General features: G+C 39.7%; 1 protein-coding gene and 1 pseudogene across 2 annotated transcripts; both read right to left on the bottom strand.

Moving 5' to 3' along the window:
* Positions 1-239: 239 nt before the first annotated feature.
* Positions 240-15,747, bottom strand: pgap6 (post-glycosylphosphatidylinositol attachment to proteins 6). The gene is made up of 13 exons (XM_086098005.1): positions 15,595-15,747; positions 15,085-15,268; positions 14,809-15,010; positions 12,473-12,600; positions 12,126-12,391; positions 8,326-8,636; positions 8,153-8,249; positions 6,468-6,582; positions 6,092-6,231; positions 4,833-5,011; positions 4,586-4,732; positions 4,381-4,497; positions 240-1,518 (listed from the first exon to the last, which is right to left on the bottom strand). Exons 1-13 carry the CDS (start codon positions 15,647-15,649, stop codon positions 1,183-1,185), a joined length of 2,277 nt encoding a protein of 758 aa, XP_085954131.1. The 5' UTR covers positions 15,650-15,747; the 3' UTR covers positions 240-1,182.
* A 334-nt stretch (positions 15,748-16,081) lies between these two features.
* On the bottom strand, positions 16,082-19,002 carry LOC147181998 (uncharacterized; annotated as a pseudogene). Its single transcript, XR_015096207.1, has 3 exons — positions 18,774-19,002; positions 17,090-17,274; positions 16,082-16,858 (listed from the first exon to the last, which is right to left on the bottom strand). The product of XR_015096207.1 is annotated as an uncharacterized LOC147181998 (transcript).
* Between the last annotated feature and the right edge of the window lie 2,243 nt (positions 19,003-21,245).

Raw genomic sequence — 21,245 nt, 5'->3', positions numbered from 1 at the left:
TAATGGATTCAAGGTATTGCACACATAGTGTTTCAACACTACACTTTCCACATTTGAGGATTACGATAATCTGCTTCTTTCCACTTCCCATTTAGTCAGTCACATGTGGATGTTGCGTATTCGACGAGAAATATACACTTGAATGAATTATCTTGCCTGGGCACAAAGTGTTTTTTTTGTGTGTGTGTGTGTTTTTTTTTTTTTTCGAGATGAAACAACAATCCCAAAAAGACACAATGTTATTGATTGATTTTTGCTGTATTTGTAAATCAAACATTCAAAAAGGTTCACTGATCTCTTCATGCAAATCACAACAAAAGGCAGCCCAGAAGACCGAGATCGACATAACATTTGAAGAGCGAAAATTGTGTGGTAAAAATACCCCAAATAAGGAGTGCATACAATTTGCATAAAACAACATCTGAAATAGCTGAGGTAAGAAACAAAGACACGTGGAAAACAGGGGAGGCACATGTATAGTATTTGCATTTACATTCAAGTTCGCATAAGTGCTACGGAACTCGCATAAATCATGAGAGCGCTTCAGAATGACTTGAGCATAATCACACGACAGGAATCCTTCAACACGTCAACGTAATAACCCCATTTCTATACTGCTTTTCCTGTTCAGGGTTGTGGGGACCCTGTCCCAACGAACTTCAGGTAAAAGGTAGACAATAACCCGGACTGGTTGCCAGTCAGACAGGATTTGGACTTTTTAAAATGACAGAATTTATAAATATTTGGTGCATACAGTGTTGACTACCAAATACAGTACATAAAAGAGCTACAGTACACTAACAATATGTATGAACGTCTGGTCAACATACCTGAATATATATCTCTATCACTAAACTGGTTCTATGGATCAGGAGGTAATGAAATGTCATAGGTCAAAAAATTTGTTGAACTTTTATGACTTTTGAAAGAATGTTATGCTATGGCTTTTATTCTATGGTTTTGTTATCATTTTCAGTTTTCGTATATCAAATTTTTACTCCCATGTACAGCATCTTGTAAGCAGCGATAGTTGTTTTTAAAGTGCTCTATAGATAAAGTTGAGTGATTAGAAGAGGCATTGCTGATTCTAGTATGACGAGGACAACATTGCAGAAGCAGACGCTCTTATTTTTCAAAGTGCGTCTTGCGTTGCAGCAGCTTGACAGAATCGGCGCAACCTCGTCATGTGACAGTTTGGAGCTCATCTTTGCTGCTCTGGCACAGCGTATATCCACAAATGCGAGGAGTCCACAGCCAGGCACAATTCCAAACTGGCCGCCACCCCCTGGTCCAGTTGACGGCAGGCCGGCTTTTTTCACGGGGCGGAAGCAGGAAGAGTAAGCAGAAGGCCACCAGGATGTGCCAAATTGAATGCGTGTAGTAGTAGTTGTCCTCCGTCTCGGCAAAAATGTACAAACTCATCCCGATGAGAGCGCAGAGCATTCCGGGCATGAGGTAAAAGACCCATCTCTGCCAGGACGGGGGGTAACATTGGCGACGCGTAACTCCTCGGTACATCTGGCAACACAAAGGGGGAGTCGTTCATTCGGTCCCGCTGCCGCTGATGAAAAAGGGCAGACGTTTGCCTGCCAAGTAGGCATTTGTGTCTAGTCCTGTATTTGGCAAAATAATTCCACCTATGGATGTAAATCTGTCATCTAGACTCGGATATTTGCTTATTTATTTAAATGGAAAGGATATCAACTGACGCCATTACTTCTATGCTTGTACAGCGTCTCGTCCGTCTTGCCACATCTGTCAGCAAACGGGTGTCGTCAGTGACTGATTGATGGACTTTCCATGAGTATTGACTCTGGAGAGTTGCGAAAAAAATGACTCCGATTCGTCAAAAAATGCCGTGTTGACTTGGGGGAGACGGTTGAGCCAAGACGGCTTTTAACGTGGTGACGTCACAGCTTCGCTGCGTGCAGGCCAATATGGCGAGTATAAGCTGTCATGGCGTCTTGAAAAATACGTTCTATTGTAAGTTTGTTTTAATACAACCAGTGTAACAAAAAATTAAAAAACATGTTTGGATGCAGCCAGTTTACGATCAGGGACTATGAATTAGAAATATGAATATAAAGTTGCCATTAATTTACTACAATCATTAAAAATTCATCCACTAGTACAAATAATATTATAAATATAGTTCAGCGTTTAACTATTATGTTTATTGCATATAGTGTGCGCCACCTCTGCCTCGCAACCAGGAAATGGGCATGTTGCAACGGTTGCTCCATGATCTATTTCTTCTTCGGTACATTAAAGAAAACAGAAAAAAAAAAGCGGTTTCTTCTTTGGTTGTTGGTTCAGGTCTTTCCGGTGCACTGCTGTTGATATAGCGCCTCCATAATGGCGCAACACTGCAACTGCAGTTAAAATGCGTTGCTGCCGAGCTCAATCAACACAGCTGAAGTGCTGTGTTGAGTGACATCAGTGGCGAGCAAATTAGGCGGAGGTAGCCGCCTATGAATTTTGTAAACAGGAAAACCCTTTTGAGCACCACAGGTACACTTTTAAGTGTATCGCTGCAACGTAACTGCATGAATGTACGCACGTTAGGTGGAGCGACCCTGAAATAAGGGTGTTCCTCGTTTATACCTCACCTAGACTGCATTCTTCCAAAGACTTACACGCCTTTCCTCTTGCACACTCCAGAGGATGTAGTAAAATACAGCACACCATGAAGGTTTTGGCTACATTCACACTGCAGGCAAATGCGACCCAGATCGGATTTTTTGTCCAAATGTGACCTGTATCTGACGATTTTATGTCAGTCTGAACGGCTCAATTCTGATTTTTTCATATAAGACTTGGGTCACTTTCATATGTGGTCCTAGATCGGATACGTATCCGAATTTTTGCAATGCGACCGTAGACTGAACGGCCAGGTCGCATATATCCGACCGACCTCGACGCCATCAAAAGTCCAATATGCGCACTGCACGGGCGGGGGCATTACTCGGGAGACGTCCGTGAATCGGCAAAGTTGTTTCGAGTAACAGTTGTGACTTTAATTGAATCCCACTTGAAACGAAGAATCAAGTTGACATTTGTGGTGGTGATATTAGTAATTTAGCTATGCAGACGGCTCATTTATTATGCGTGGCAATGACGTGACATCATCGTTAGGGGAAAAAAAAAGGAGAGGTCTCCGTGAGATGAGGCGCTGGCTGAACAGGCTCGCCTCATTTTCACAAAATATTATTTCTACCTCCTCCGGCATCACTCCTCTGTAGATATGAGATGGTAAAAATATGAGTCCCGACGACGGACTAATAAAAGTTCGTGGCCTCAAAAAAAAAAAAAAATCTGATTTCACCCAAAAATCGGAATTGAGCATTAAGACCCGCAGTGTTGAACGTAGCCTTTGAGTCATTTTGCCTGCCGCGAGAGCCGCTTTTACCGGCTTTTGAAATGATTCCTAATTTAGTACTTAAGAGCTCTGGGATGGTCATGCAGCAACATACTGGTGCCAATTTCACATAAGGTGCTGTTTTTGAATAAAGAAATGGAAATAGGAAAAAAGTTTTGAATCCAATTTGTTGATAAATCTGAAACATAATTGACTGATTAATCAATTATTAAAACAATAGCCGCGTCTCCATCGCAGGAGCCTTCCCAACCGGGCCACATTTACAAGAACTTACGTGGACGAGCGGAGGTCCTACTCGAGGTTAGGTACTCCGCCGGCCCGATAAACTCCCAATCGGGCTTTCGTGCTGATTGGCTAAAAATTATTTAGTAGAAAAAAATCTTACCCTCATGCGCGATGATGATGCATTCTCGGTTTAAGTCTCTTCCACCAAAACAATTCTCTTAATAATCCTTTGCCTATTTTCGTTCCACTCATCTAGACGCCATTTCCAAACCATCCATCCACGCCAAGTACATTAAAAAAAGCAGATCAAAACGGCAACCGCCACAAGTTTTTCTCTTTCCTCATTCTGATTTTTGCGGCGCCGTTCTTGGGTGCGAAACCTGTGACGTCGCGAGTCAGCCTTTTCAAATTTTTCATCTAAACGCCGTCTCCTCTCACTCAAACCATCCATCCACGGCAAGTACATAAAATAAAAAAGCAGAGAAAAACAGCAACCACCTTAAGTTTTTCTCTTTCCTTGTTGTTGTGAGAAACCGTCGCACGGCGTTTACGTGTCGATCGAAACTCGTGATGTCGCGAAATGGGTCGTACTCCGCAGTGGAGACACAGCCATAAGCGGGCCGGCTGAGAGGACGGTTCCTGTGAAAGTCCCTCCCCATACCCGAACGTCGTGCGATGGAAACGCGGCAAATGGTCAACTAAAGAAGTCAAACTGAAATTCTTATCTTACTAATCATTCAAATTGTACCCTTCATGATTGTTCTGCCATCCCTTACCCAAGCGGCCACCATGAAGACAAAGGCGACGAGAATGGGGCCCAGCAGGTTCCACAGACCTCGGCGGTCCAGCTGCAGTGACATGGCGATGAGCAGAGTCCCAAGAAGAAACAGAGTCTGCGTACACATAAACAGTGTGTTGCCAAGTCCAAACGTCAAGGAAGATACTCAGCAACAGCGTAACAGCAGCAGGTGATGGTCTTACATATTTCACTGTGCTCCTGACGCGAGCCATGCACAAAATGGTGACCCATATGGAACAAATGGAGCCCAGGAAGTCACAGTACTGGAGGGTGTCGTAGCTCATGATGCACCACACGGCTATACCCGGCTGGTCACAGGCATGGTAGAACTGTGGCCAGCAGTAAACACACACACACACACACACACACAAGTCAATGTTGAAATTGTGGCCCAACTTTATCATCTACTACTGTTTGTTTGAGTGTTACCGTGGAGAAGAACAAAGTGAAGAGGTAAACAGACGCCTCCGTGATGTAGAAGCTTTTGATGGCCAACACAATTGCCGGCAGGAAGCTGAGGTTACTGAGCGTGAGCAGCAGAGTGGCTAGCAACTGTTGGGAGAAGGACAGGGCTGTCGAGCCGTCGGTGCAGCCCCAACCCCTCCAACCTAAACACACACACACAAATGACTTCATTGTTTAGCCTCAATACGAACATGTCAGCAGCATAAGGATGCTCGATTATGGAAAAAAAAATAGCATCACGATTATTTTGGGCAATAATTGAAATCACTATTATTTTTTGGTACAAAACAAGAGAATGTTTAAGCATTTAAAAACATTAAGACCAATAAAAAAAAAATGGAAAAACTATAATTATGTAAATTTATTTTGGACCAAACATAATTCATAAAAATATATATGTATAATTTTTATAATTAGGGGTGTGAATTGCCTAGTGCCTTCCAATTCGATCTGTATCACGATTCATAAGTCACAATTCAATTTGATACAAATCTATAAGTCAATTATTGCGATTTTTTTAAAACTCAAATTTAGAAAATACTAATCAGTAAACTTGTACATGTACACTGTAAGATTTGTATGAAAATGTACTCCAGCCTTATAACTGTGAGCCACTGTATTTAACAGTTTGCCTTCTGTTTCATGTTTGAAAAGCATTTAAATCAAATTTCAAGGCCTTAATGTTCCATTAATATAACATTTTTTCATGCTTAAAGTGTAAACCCTAACCCTAATTAAGACATTTTGTTGAATAGTTCCATCAAAAATTGATCATTAAAAATCGATTCGGCTGCATATTGAATCAATATGAAAATTGTGCACTGTAATATCACGATATATTGCCGAATTGATTTTTTTTAATACCCCTATTTGTAATATTTATTTATTTATTTATGTTGGCAAAAATAAGTTGGGAGTGCAACGTGTGCACTGTGCAGGAGGACGATTATTTATTTTTTGTATACAAAAAAAGAAAATGTTTAAATGTAAAAAACAAAAAATATTAAGACAAATAAAATTCTTTGAAACACTATAAATATGACAATTCCTTTTGGATCAAATACAATTTATTAGTTATTTTAACATTTAAAAAAAAAAGTGCAAATGTATTAATTTAAACAACTCAAATTTATGATTATGCTGATTTTGTAATTGTGGAGTGTAATAATTGAATTTTGAATAATTGCACAGTACATAATGGTGTGTTTTTGGGTAAGTCGTACCAGCCTTGCACACGCAGGCCCCGTACAGGTAGTTGTAGGACCTGAGCAGTTGACAGTGCCCAAACGGGCCGCAGTCCTCGACACAAGTACTGACGAAAACCTCGGGGTCCACGGACACAACAGACACATTGCCGCAGTCACTATTGCACACGCACAAAACACATGTTAAAGTTAATTATCTGGAATTTATGTCGGACTGAATGAAGAATTCACCAATACTCTGTCGAAAGACAAACAAAAGGAGGAAGAAGACTGCATGTTGTAATGGATTATTATTTACCCCTTGTTCATGCCGTGGCTCATAAACTGTACATTCATTTTTTTAAACCATGTTGTCATTTCCCATCTAAAAGGAATGCAAGTGCTAATTAATTACCTGTTGCACATGAGTTGCAGAGTGAGGTACCATGTCGCTGACAGAGGAAAAGGCAGCCGGATGACAGCTTTGGGAAAGCTGGTGCTCACATTCACCGCGTACCCAGGAAACAAACCTTCAGACACACACACAAGTCTTCATGTCAACTCGCAAGTCTGCATCCATCACTTAAGAGGACGTCACGTTCGATGGTGACGACTAAGCCTTGATTGACACTGTAATATCGCGATATATTGCCGAATCGATTTTTTTTCATTGGCACTGCGTGGTTCAAGTGACACAATTGGAAAATGTGTCATGGCTGCCTTAAAGGAATAAGTCAACCCCCAAAATTTTCTTTACAATATGTTCTAAGCACCATCACTAGTCTAAAAATGCATTCTGATAAATATTTATTTTGTGGAATATGAATTAAGCAGAAAAATCAACCTGTTTTTTTATCCATCTCAGGAGGTGGCCATTTTGCCACTTCCTGTTGACTAATAATGACATCAGAGTTGCTCAAGACTCAGGTAACGCCCAATCACGGCTCAGCATGGCAAATGTCACATGACCAATCCCAGAAAATAGGTGAGCCGTGATTGGTCATTACCTAAACCCTGAGCAACATCCCTATCTGCCGTTTATATGCTCCTCCCGTTGAATCATATCAGCCCCGTGACAGACGGACATCGATCACGTGATTTATAACGTCATTTAGCATAGTAGTTGTGATAGTGTTACCCTTTTATTGAAGCTACATCTTGATAACAAAACAAGCTTGAAGTAATTAAAAACAAGTTCTCCCCTCGCAGACAAGCTCTGGGGAGACGCCGCCATTTTAGTGGGTGGGAACGATGACGTCAAGACGCATTTACGTCAAGACAGATTGACGATGTGATTCCGAATGAAATTCCATTCGGATTCAGCCTTTTCATTCCGATTGAGGTGTTTATATGGAGCATGTTCATTCCGTTTGGCCGTTTGGATTCATTCTAATCGGAATACATGGCTTCATGTAAACCAGGCTAATGATGTCATTTCCAGTCTGCTGCTTAATTCCACAAATTTTAATATTAATCAGAATGCCGTGTTTAGACTTGTGAAGGAGAACATATAGTGAGAATATTAATATATCCATATAATACATGGAATTGGATAACCTCAGATAGGAATCACATGTCCTCCAAATTTGGATTCAAAAGCCAATACTGTACTTACAGAAATGGGATTACTGCTAATACAGAGTAGATAATTGCAGAGTTGTGTAATTAGAGGTTACCCATATTTAAATGAAAGTCATTAAATGATGTTTATGTCTGTCACGTCATTGCCCAGTTGGATTGACTGGTTGTGTGGTTATTATTAAAAGTTGTTCTATTGATAAAAACACATTCATATTGGCTATGTGTCACATGAGCTAACCCATACCAGAAAAAGACCAGTCCCAAAAAATATGATATAGTCATGAGGTTGCTTGTACATCCATCTTTACAGCTGATTTCTAGATTACAATGAGTCAAGTCAAGGGCATTACATACACATACATCAACTGAGTGGATCTGCTCTGCGTCAGTCATTGAAACCACAATGGCTATCATTAAACAAAAACAAACAAAGAACATCCCTTGCATCTGGAATTCCATCTCATATTCCTTCTGTTAAAATATGCTTTGCCTTTCATTTTACTCGAATGTGGGTGGTACCTGTGTGGCATTGTAGAGCCTTGCCGAGTTGGAGGATCGGTGCTTGGGGAGTGAAGCAGGCCACCACGGTGCTGTTATTCCCCGGTGTTACATTAGTCTGTACAAAAAACAAAACTTCACTCATACACGCACAGTATTGTACATATAGTGTCCGCAAATTTATTAACACTCACGGTGTTGAGCGTGAGCTGCAGATTGAGCGTCCCGCCGGTGGCGTGCGCAGGCAGAGGGTATGTAAGGAGTGTGGGGTGGGTGGAGCTGACGCTGACATTGGGTCCATTGACTGGAGTGAATCCGAGCCAGAGCGCATCGGTTTCCTCATACAGGACCGGGATTCTCCATACACATGCAGAGGGCAACAAATTCAGCCATTTGGATTGACTGTTGAAGGCCAAGGTCTCGATCGCCACTGAGCTGTTGCTCGCTGATGACGAGTTGCTGTTGCTATGGAGACCAAGACCTTCGCTTTCTGGCTTGCACCTTTCTGAAACACAGAAAGTAAGGTTGTATTTAGCCCCATTTCCATCAACAAGTACATTATATGCCGTCAAACAACAGCTGGTGATTTGGCCGTTTGTTGATTATTTGTATCTTTATGTACTTGAACCATTTACAGTCCTGCTCACCGGTTTTGGCACCCATGAAGGTAAAGTACATTATGTGGAATATCTTCTGAAAAAAAATGAATCAAGTAAATCATTTTATTTTTTATAGAGAACTTGTTTTGATGATTAAAAAACAATTTAAAACAATAAACAATGGGCGGGAAAAAATAATAAACCTAAAATGTGCTCTTTCACTGGTATTGGCACCCGTTCCTGTAAATCAGTATGGAAACACCATTGTGACTCACCTTTGGTAAATCGCAAATTAGGATTCTCTGTTCTAAATTGTCAGTGCCCAATTGGCATGAATTAACCCATGAATGATGACTTTGATGTTTTAAAAAGCCTTTACCTTTGTCATAATCGTGAAAACAAAGGAGCTGTCTGAGGACATCAGTAGTGCGATTATTCTCAAACACAAGACCTCCAAAAGGGTATAGAGCCCTCTCCAAAGATTTTGGTTGCCCTGTTTCAGCAGTGCGTAATGTTATTAAGAAGTTAGACGAGCACGGAACTGTCAAGAACCCCCATGGACGTGGGGGGGGAGAAACAGATGACAGAAGTCTTCCGACGGTTGGTGCGAATGGCGGAAAAAAACACCACATCAATCATCCAAAGACCTGAAAGCCAACCTGGAACAGTCTGGGATCATGGTTTCAAGAAGCACCATACGCCACACACTGAACCAAAATCAGGGCATCATAGGTGAAGACCATTTCTGAGAAAAAGAATGGCTAACCTTTGCCAAGGAGTACCTGGACAAACCACAATTCTTTTGGGAAAATGTTCTGGGGACGGATGAAACGAAAATAGAGCTTTTCAGCAATGCACGCTAACAGTTTGCAAAAAAGAACACCCTCCCTACAGTTAAGCATGGTGGAGGATCCATAATTCTGTGGGGCTGCTTTGCTACATCTGGTACTGGAGGCCTTGATCATATCAGAGGAATCATGAAATCAGAGAATTATCAAGACATTCTAGGGGGACTTGTCCTACCAAGTGTTAGACAACTTGGTTTGAGTCAAAGGTCATGGGTCCCCCTCCAGAGCAAGACAAAGACCCAAAGCACACATCCAAAAGCACACAGGAATGGTTAAAAAGCAAAACATACTGTTTTAAAATGGCCAGCAATGACTCCTGATCTCAATCCGATTGAAAATCTTTGATATGAGCTGAAATGTGCCATTGGGGGGAAAAAACTAGAGCTTGAACAATTTGCAAAGGAAGAGTGGGGGAAATACCAGCGAAAAAGTGCAAGAAGCTTAGAGATGGCTACAAGAAACGTTTGGAAGCTGTCATCACTGCCAAAGGGTGTGCAACCAAATACCAAAGAGGGGTGCCATTATTGCTGCATGTGTTTTCTATTTCTTCTTTGGAATTACATTATGTAAGTTGATAAACAATTTCCTTTGTTGAATTACTTTGGACATCCAATCAAAAGGTCCTGATGATATAAATTTGGTACATTTCCATTTATTTCTGAAGTTATTGTCGAGATCATGCAAAAAATGAAAGTGTGCCAATAACAGTGAGCAAGACTGTATATACAGCAGCTGTACACAAGTGACACTGGTCTAATTATTTATTACACTCACTTACTTCTAAACCATAACCTTGTATCTCTAAATACTGAATATACAATGACATTTGTTGATTAGGTCATTCTATGAAACTGTCATTCCAAACCAAGCAAATCCGAAATTTTACAAGCAATGCAAGTTGTGGAAGGAATTGACCTAGATGTCACTATTTTACACACAACCTCAAGTCAAGGGTTTGCTTAATAAAATAATACCAAAAAAAAAAAAAAAAAGAACTTTGTACAGTACAGCATGAACCAAACATAAATGTGTTATATGACACACATTCAACTACTGGCAACACAAACACCCATATGCGGAGGTCCTTATAACGTCATTAATTAACTCATTCGCTGCCATTGACGGCAATAGGACGTAAAAAAATTCATTTGAATTATTTATATTTACATTTTTCCCACTTTTGTTAACAAAAGTATGAAAACCTAGAATTGTTTTATTGTACAATAAGAACAGATATAAAATGTGCAATTAATCGTGAGTTAACTATTGAAGTCATGCGATTAATTACAATTAAAAACATTTAATCGCCTGACACGATTAAAAAAAAAAGATTATAAAAAATTAGGGGTGTCAGGCGATTACATTTTCTTATCGTAATTAATTGCATGACTTTACTAGTTAAGATTAATCATACAGTTTTTATCTTTTCTAAATGTACAATTAAAAAATCTAGGTTTTCATACTCTTGTTAACAAAAGTGGGAAAAAATATTTTAAACTAATAAAAATAGTTCAAATGAATTTTTGACATCTATAGTCATCAATGGAAGTGAATGAGTTAAAAGTCTTGCGCCACACAATGCATTCTGGGAGCCGAAAAGGAAAGTTCTTTTTTTTCAACTATTTTTCTTTTTCTTTTTTTATTTACAGTTGAGCCCCACTATTCGCAGAGAATAGGGCCTAGGCCAGTCTGTGAATAGTGAAAATCCGTGTATAATTGACACCCAATGAAATTACATTGGGAGAAAAAACACTTACGTATACATTTTGTAAGATATATATTTTTTATTAATTGGCTGATTAATTGGTATTTTTATTTTATTGCCAAAGATCAGCCAGGCCCTACTTTCCATTATCAACAGGGCACTAAAATAACTGATTAGGGATACTCGATACCACTTTTTTTTCCAGACTCACACCACTGCAAGTACTCAACTCTTGAGTAGTCACCATACCATCAGTAATATTTGATACATAAAATTTGCCCAAAAAACAATGATGGTTTCAAAAACCTATACATCCCAATATAGCATGTTTTCCTTAATATTGCATGAAATGTATGGCAATTCTCATTACTGATCATAAAACAGCCATAAGAGGGCGGCCAATCATTGCAAGTAATAAAGCCAGGTATTGTCTTGCTACTTTGCATCAGTACTTGCCCGTCCCTATAACTGATCTATCATTTTTTTGGGCATACATGAAGGTTACACAGGGAGCTAGACACTTTGGTACTTGACTTAAAAGACAAAGTAAAAAACCTTAACATGAACTATCATCTTGTAATAAACACCTCTATGTTAAATCAAAAGAAATTTGCTGTCTTTCCCTGCTGCACTTTGTTTACTTTGCTATCTTTCAGCTGCATGTATGAACTTCTCGGTTACACAATGCTGTGTTTGATTAGCTATCATAACTATCACCACCCTGCCGACACACCTAGAAGTAGAAACACAAGCCAAATCTGAGTATAATGATTGTAAATCACATTGCGGCAAGCTAAACTGTATTTCGTGAACATTCCATTTGGTGTGTTTATGTACATTACCTGCGTAGCTTGATACAATGTTGAAAGTCACTGTTTGGTTCTCTTGAACGCTCTCCACGACAACACGTAACCAGGTGTCCCAAAGCGGGTTAGTGAGATTGGCAGTACAGCTCGCCCCAGAGCAGTTCAATCTTACTGGATCATTTAGCAGAGAGCCCGAACCCAGGCTGAGGGCCACGGAACAGTCAGTACTTCCTGCACCCTCTGCTGAGGAACACTCATCCACAGTCACCAAAACGTACCAGGAAAACTGTGGGACATACAACCTATCCACACAAACATACAGTACATTAATTGTAGGAATCTGGAGTTAAATGGCTACACATCATCACACGCTGACTTCATACTTAAGACGTGCGGGTTTGTTAGTGGCAGCCGTCTGTCTGAGCTTGATTCCTGTCTGCATAATGGGAGTGTCAACTGCCCTCCTGATGGACAGCTGAGACTGGAAAAAGTAGGAACACGATGGGAAGCCCTAAAGAATTTAAAGATGCAAAAAAGTGAGAATACAGAAGTACCTTGGAATTTGAACATAATTCGTTCCTGTGAAGTGTTCAACCTCCGAAACGTTTTTTTCCCCATAGGAAATAGTGTAAATGCAATTAATCCGTTCCCAAGCTCCAAAAACAGAAAATTCCTATTTTAATTTCTGTCTATGTTTTTCACATTTACACCCTGTACAGTATTTAAACAATAAAAAATACCATACCTTTTTTGTTTTGGTGTGATGGCATCAGTGGATGATAAATGCTGTGTTAATGCTAGCTTTAGTTCAGTGCTGAGTTTGTGTATTTTACATTGAGCATATTGTTAGACTACTAAGCGCTCCTTGAACAGCTAAGGGGGGTCCTCGTGCCAGTATTTACAGAAGTAGTCATGGTAGTTACAACGGCGCGATAATCTCCTTCCTATTTCCACTGTGGTTCGTAGCACTGCATGTTGTCTTTGCTGCCACTGGCACTGTTGTCTTTCTTTGGGCCCATGGCGAAGAAAATTGTCGTGGAGTATTCACGATCTGACTGGAAATGAACAGTGCATCGTCTCAACTATCGCAACGTGAGCATTCGCAATGCTCGGCTTCGCTCGGCTTCGCTCGGCTTCGCTCGGCTTCGCTCGGCTTCGCTCGGCTTCGCTCGGCTTCGCTCGGCTACCCGTTTTCAAGGTACGTTCGGTTTACCTTGCTTTGCTTGGGTGTTCGAACTCTGAAAATGAGTTCAAACTCCGAGGCATTTTATACTCAGATTTTTTGATTCACGTCCAAATTGTACGAGTTCCGAGACGTTCAAACTCCGAGGTTCCACTGCATCTTGCAAAATATACCTGCTTGCTTTGCTATAAAAGGCAGTCATTTTGACTGCTTTCAAATTATACAACATCATAATCTGTTTTGAAAAAAGGATACACATTTGGGTTTTTTTCGCAGACATTTTTGCTGTTTGAGTTTGCAACTTTACATGGGTAATAGATGAGAAGTTAAATTAATTAAATTAATAAAACACTTAATATAGCTTTCATTTAGGGTGGATTCAGACTTGCACTGTTTGGTCCGCTTTAAACAGACCAGAGTTCATTTCCCACGCTGATCCGGACCTTTTGTGCATGTCTGAACACACACAAATGAATCCTGGTGCGGACCAAACAAGCGGACCGAGACCCACTTTTTGAGGTGGTCTCGATCCGCTTCCAAATGCACTCGGTGCGGTTCGCTTCGCAGTCTGAATACAAACCACGGCTGATCCACTTCAACTGCAGTACATGTGCGCCTTTTGGGCCTAACAAGCCACCATAGCCAAGCATAGCAGGGGGGAAACATTGCCCGGTAGTGAATATTGTGCTAAATTCATTCATAATCATCCATATTCTGTTTAGCCATGCTGCTGTCAGCATGTGGTGGGGGCGTGCCACACGCGCAGCGCAACTGCTCCTCCGGTTACTGCACGCAATCGATGATGCGGTTCCAAAATTAGAAACAGCGTCGCGGAACCTCCGTTGAATGAGCTACTCTTGATGCTCGCAAATATCTTGCATCTAATAACACCACAAATATGCAGAGCAGTAAATCAGCACGTCGGAATTTCATGTTTTCCTCTATTTCCAAGTTTGGTTATGCCTACAGCCCTCGTTATTTTTTGTCCAATAGGAGCACAGATCGTCACGCGGGTCGAAGTGATTACGCAATATAGCCCACTTGCAAAAAGCACAGTGTGAATATGAACCGCAAAAAAATAAAGTCCGCTTTTGGTCCGGACCAAACAAGTGGACTAAAGGACGTTTCTGGTCTGAATATACACCCTTAGTGTCCGGAGGTGTTTTTACCTATTCCATCAATTTATTCTTAGATCTTTTTAGTGATAATCCAAATTTGATACAAATAATGTCCAAGTCTATGGTCATTCTAGAAGTTGCCGACTTCTGGTAAACCGAGTGTTTAGACAGAAAAGGTGTGGTTAATTGACGTTAATGCGGACCAACCAGTCAATCTGCCTGGTTGAACGGGTTGGGCTTAAAAAAAAAAAATACAAAAAACTCCTCTCTTATTGTTTAACATGGTTAACAAAACAGAAGAAATACCTCTCAGTATAATGTGGAGTTGCACATGACAAAAAAGGTCACCAATAAAGCAAAGTTTGTAATACTGATCTCAACTGTTTGTGGCCAAAGACAAAGAAGTACGTGCACAGACCTTCTGCTCAATGCGCCCATCATCTTCAGGCAAGTGGGCGGCAACAAACCAGTGCCCGGGTGCGGGATTAATGAGGCTCAAGGCTGCTGAGCTGAGCGAGGTGACTGGGAGGTTCAGGGAGCGAGAAGGGTTCCACATTGTCATGTTTGGAAACGCCGTGCCCGTTGGGTTTATTACTGGAGGAGCACCGTGCCGAATATGGCTAAGAAAAAAGTGAGAATTGGATGTTAAGGCAGCGTGTTAAAGGGAAGTGGAAAGAATAATAAAGAAACTTACATGGTGGCATTCCGCTCTGTGCAGTGAAAGCTGTGGCCCTTTGTGACAGTGAAGAACCAGCGGGCGATGGCCGTCTCCTCTGGTATATGAAACCTTTGCAACCTTGCGTTGCCATACCAACCATACTTGGACAACTTCTGAACTGGCTTGGATGAGAGCTCTGATACGAATGTCACCTCCCCAACTGTGAAATGTATGTTTATAAATGGAAAAACAAAAAAAATGTTAACGATGTATTCAGTCAACAACAATAAAGGTAATGCATAGTAAAAATTTGTATCAGTTACATTGTGTAATTATTGTGTTCGTAAAGGAAGGTTAACATATATCATGTAAATTTTAAACGCTGGGAAAATATAAGCACACAGATATTTAATGTCCCAAACCTTAAATAGTCAGCATTTAAAAGAGAACTCAGTCAGCAGCTCTGATCTTTATTACGTTATGTCCCCTGGAGCTTAGCCAAGTAGCTAACGTGCCGTCGTCCTTCCTAAATTATTTTGCGCTTACCGTTTCCAAATGTCGCCTTTGCAAGGACGAAGAAGAGGAGAAAATAAAGCGCCATGCTTCCGTAGAGACTGTCCGAATCATTACATCGTGCCTTGTTCAGCCTCAATGTCAGAACGCTCTTTCACTGAGCTCCACTTCCTGGTTCTCGCTACAAATACGTGACGTCATAGACGCGTTGAGGCGGGGATCTTCATGACGTCAGACGATATGTCGCAAATAAAAACATGTACAAATTAAATTGATTGAGGAAACGTAATTTTTAACCTAGCTGAAATTAGAAGCATTGGAATGAGAGTCCAAATATATAAGCTAAATAAATAAATACATAAAAATAAAAATAAATCAATGAAGACACTTCAAGACAGCATCTGTTCCTAGGTCAGGCCTACACGTTGAAAATCTTTATCATCAATGAATCATCTGTCCAGTCATAAACAATGTCCATTATTTGTACAGTAGCACATTTATTGCTAAAATAGAAACAACACAATTGTTAAATTGCTGAATTTATTTCCAAATCAATATTAAAGTCATTAGTAGGCGTAGTTGTGGATGTGCATGGATCATATATCATGTGCATGCCGTATTTTGCAAGTAATGTCCTTGTTTTCTAGTCAAAGTTCAAAATAGTACTTTGTGTTAAGCACAATAATAATAATATCACGCTTATCAATGTTTTCACAAATTCAAACTTCATTATGCAAAAATTAAAATGTTGTGATTTCCAATAATTGCAATAAATAAATAAATAATAAAAATAAATAATAATCTGACTGCACAGTTTACTTACTGCAATGCAAGTTGCAAATATAGGGGGGGAAATAGCCTCACATTAGAGACGTGTATTCAAGTCACACTAATTGCAGATCATAAAAATGTCACATCATCCTGCGACTCTATCCAGCACCACTGAGCATCATACCCAAACAAAGCTGCAGCCATCTTCTCGTCCTCTTCTGTTATGCTGCTGTGAGTTTGTTGCTTTGTCTCTTGTGACCTTTCATTCAGGTCAAAGCTGTTAGATCCTATCTGAAATTCTTTCGTCGGGTCAGCGCCCACTTTTAAGTCCTCTGAGTGCTGGGATTGTGACTCTTGGAAGTTGGTCTGAGCCAAAAAGTTTGTGGATGGGCTGGACACTCGGCTTGCCGTTTCAACGCAGCTCCTTTGATGTGAAAGGTCACTGTCAGCGCCTGATGGATCATTTGATGATTCTTGACTAAAGGTAGCGGGCATATCTTTGGGGTATGTTGATCTTGGAATGTCCCTGTTTGAGAATTAGGAGTATTGAAAATATATAGTGCAGTGTCAGCACCAAAACCAAAGCACAGTTACCTTTCCTCAAATCAAATCAAGTTTCCCCATTGAAATTAATTGCAATGCCTTCCAGCTCCCCCAAAAACACCGCAAATAATTTGTTACATCTTTACAAGCAAAATAGCACTACACTGTAGAACGCATTTTTAAAACATCAGAAAAGAAAAATAATACACTGCACCTGCATGGAGATAGTGAGTGTGCAAGCTCCTCGACTGTCAGCAGGCTGCTTACACTTCCTGTCAGGCTGCTGTCATGACTGGCCAAGGTGCTGCGCTCCGTCATGAGCCAACGCATGGACTCTATACCCTCGTGCACGCCAACCAGCTGGCGGAGAATCTTCACATCTGCCGAGCGCATCCACCTCTGAATTCACAGTAAAGATTTACTTTAGTGCAATTCAAAAGAGAACATGTTTGCGTACTTTGTTTAATGTATTGAATTTTTTTTAGGGGTTTATTTTTCCAGAAAAAAAAAAGCTCCAATATAAAGCATCATGAAAAAGTATTCACCCTTTTCTCAAATTCTTATTTACCAAACTTTTTTTTTGTTTGTATTGCATATAGTTTCTCCTACATTAAGATCATAAAACAAATGCACAGTAAATATCACACAAAATAAACCCAAGTAAGAAATTAAGTAAGACTTTTGGAAAAATATTTTATGGACTGATGAAAAGAAAGTGTGTCTCATTACACCTGGCATAAAGATAACAAAGCATTTCAGTTAAAGGCCATCATACCAAGCATCACACATGTTGGTATAGTGTGAGGGTCTGGGGCTGCTTTGTTCCTTCCAGACCTGGACAATTTGCTGTGATTGATGGAGCAATTGTGTTCTAACCCAAAATGTGAATGTTCTCCCATCAGCTTGTGACCTCAAGTTAAAGGGATTTTTGGGTTCTGCAGCACGGCAGCGATACAAAACATACCATTTCCGAATAACTTTAAAGAAGAAAAATAAGTTTTGGAGTGGCCTAGTCAACGTCCAGACTTGAACCCAATTGCAATGCTGTGGAATGCTATGACAGTATTACTGAATTAAAGCAATTCTGCAAGGAAGAGTGGTCCAAAATATGTCCACAGAGATGTGAAACACTCATCAAACTGCATTTTATGTTTACTTGGGTTATCTTTATTTGATACTTACATTTGTTTTATCATCTTAAATACTGTATTACAGTGGGGAAACATCAAAATAAATAAATAAAAATAAATAAAGAAGACTAGGGCAACTATCTTTTTACCTGTATTTGGTTTTCTTTATTTAGCTAAAGGCTAATATATATATATATACACACACACAGAATAAAGCAGAAACGATCAATTTAACATGACATTTCTCATTGTACAGTACAAAACTGTGAAGCATCAGAATGAAAGAGAACTGCATTTGCTGTGAAAGTGCAGTAGTTACTATTTTGAGTAGGCCTACTTATGCTGTACCTAAAATGTACCACAGGGGATGTCAATTTATGACGGTTCCGTTCCATCATATAATGACACATTTGTACTGTCATTCAGTTCACGTCACTAACCTATGTTCACATAGTAGTAAAGTCTTAAATGCATTTTATATTTGTATTTAAAACAAAAAACGAACCAAAAAAACTTCTTGGCAATTAGGTGAAAAATGTACGACAGTAAATTTTCTTTAGCATGCCAAACATTTTGCAACATTTTTGTTTGGTGGTGTGCCATGAGATTTTTCTATGTAAAATGGGTGCCTTGACTTACTGTATTTTAGGTTGGGAAACTGTCATATATGGTCATAAAATAGAATTTTACGTGACAATAGTTTTCTAAACTGAATGAAATTAAATGTTATTTAATAAGGCATATGAAAATAAAGAAAATCCTCCTTACCATCTCTTGTTTAAGGTGGCTCAGTTTGTTGGCAAAAGAATCACTGAAAAGGCAGTTTTGGTCCTCTATCTCTCCATCTTCTGAATCCGCATCATCCCTCATCTAAAGCAGAAGACTTTCAGGTATTTTCCGGCCAACTTTATTTTCCAGCTCCTTCAAATCTGGAAATGAAACACTAACAAAAGTCTCCTCCGTCATGTCACACTGCTCAACAGCCTTTTTTTTTTTTTTTTTTACCTCAAGCTATTAATAAAAGATGGATTAGTGAATTGTAGAGTTTCCAGTGTAGCAGGTAGCTCCCCACCAACAGCCTACAACACGCGCTAACATGTTAGGTTCACAAAAAACCCCACAATAAACATTATGACAAGAATGTGATAGAAATACTTGTGACAACAATGCCACCATGCATAGACACCGCAGAGGTTGCTGGTTCGTGGGGGGGAAATGTTCTTTGTGTGGTAGCCATACAATGACATTCAGAAGCTTCATGACCCCATACGGTAAAATGTATGGGGAGATCATGTGACCATAGACCGGCTCCAAATGTCAACAGTACAAACAGTAAAGACACATCGTCTATGTATTTATACTGCGTGTGCACAAAGCCGTTTGAGATGTTAGCACAAAGTTGGGCAAAGTATGGCCTGCAGCCAAGCTACATCCAACATGCATTTTAAAATATATATTATAATCCAATTAATTATGAATCATACAGTTATAAGATAGGCTTACCTACGTCATGATGTCTTTGTTAAAATAAACCATTTGACATAAAATACAAAATATTAAATAATACATTGCAAATAAGGGAATAATAAATACTCAAATAAAATGCACATTAAATATTCTGTTATTAAAAAACAACTTTAACATATTTTAGCTCATCACCAAATGGCCAGACCAAACACAAAATTAGCCCAGCCCTCTGTTGATGAAACAGTAATACTATATAAAAATAAGAAGTTATTTAAATCTAAAGAAATAATACCCGTCAACTTTGCTATTGTGAAGCTCCTCCAATAGTGGTAAGCGGATTCAGGCATATAAAATGATTCTACGTATGAACCAGCAGAGGGAGACAAATATTGCAGTTGCCCACTCAGACGTACAAACACAAACTACTGAAAGCAACAAAATACTCTATAACTATACTATACTACTATGCTATACTAATTGATTGAGGGATAATGAGTATAAATAAAAACTGTCAATACGGTGGATTATGTGGCACACACTACTGAATCAAGTACTCTTGAAAAGGAGTTCAGAACAATCAAACAGAAATTCTCCCAACCCATTGAAGTTATTAAAAAATAATAATAATAACTGACCATTATTTTTCCACAGAGTTAATCAATCAAGTCAATTTAATCAAATGTCCATCCCCGATGTGACATCATTTATTTTGTATTGGGCTCTTAGGAGTTATTCCGTCAGCTGAATAAATTGCATAAATATTCATGCTTCCATTTTCTGTACCGCTTATGTGCAATAAGGTCATGGGTAAACTGGAGCCTATCCCAACAGATATTTGGATGAGAGGTGGAATACACCCTGGCTAGTTTCAAGCCAATTGCAGTATGCATATACTGTATAGTAAAAAAAAAAATAATAATCACATGTTGGCACTCAAAAACACATTTACTCACATTCATACCAAAGGAATATTTAGAATCTTCAAATAAAACTGATAGCTAATCACACAGAAAGTCCAGAAGGATGGAGAATTGACACGTGTGACATAAGATAACATTTCGAGCATGAGCCCCTCGTGGGGTTTGCGCCACAATTTAGAGTCATAAAATGCCGCCGTCACATTTACTGTTCTTTGGCCACCAGTGGGAAGTTATCGTGCAGGTGACTGCGATACAAAATGCCATATAAAGCTATATTAAAATCTCCACAGTGAAAATGAATAAAATAATATGTAAAAATATGAAGCTTTGACTTGCCACAGAAAAATATTTGAAAGAACAGCATGATATTTCTACTGGTTGTCAGTAGAATTATAATAATGTTTCATTACTGAGTACGAGTTGTAACAGTGATTCACTAAGTGTAAATACAGATGCTGCTCATGTTTTTTTCCCTTCTGATGCAAATAAATGGATGCATTAATATTCCTTCCACATAAGCTGTCTGCACCACATTTACAGGACACAGAAGCGTCTCTGTGGCAGAGGACATCTGCGCAACCTGCCACTCGATGACCTTTTGGTCGTAACTTACAACTCTGACGTGATTCCCATCTCAAGAGATGGCCTGCTGTGCCGACCAGATGAGGGGAAAAAGGCCTGTAGGGGGCAGAAAGTAATTATACATTTATGCACACAGGTGTTTGATGATGCTCTCAGGGTTGAACGATCAGGCATTGATTTTTCACGTCTGGGATTGGATTCATGAGGTCCAGCAGAGATTAGGTTGCACAAACTGTGAGAAACCATGAAAACCGAGCCTAGGTCAACACAA

The sequence above is a fragment of the Leptonotus elevatus genome, chromosome 1 (genome assembly GCF_054856555.1).
Source record: "Leptonotus elevatus isolate MCC_2025b chromosome 1, RoL_Lele_1.0, whole genome shotgun sequence".
NCBI classification, from domain to species: Eukaryota; Metazoa; Chordata; class Actinopteri; order Syngnathiformes; family Syngnathidae; genus Leptonotus; species Leptonotus elevatus.
Note: the sequence above shows the minus strand (reverse complement) of the source record. Positions and strands in the feature narration are given on the sequence as shown.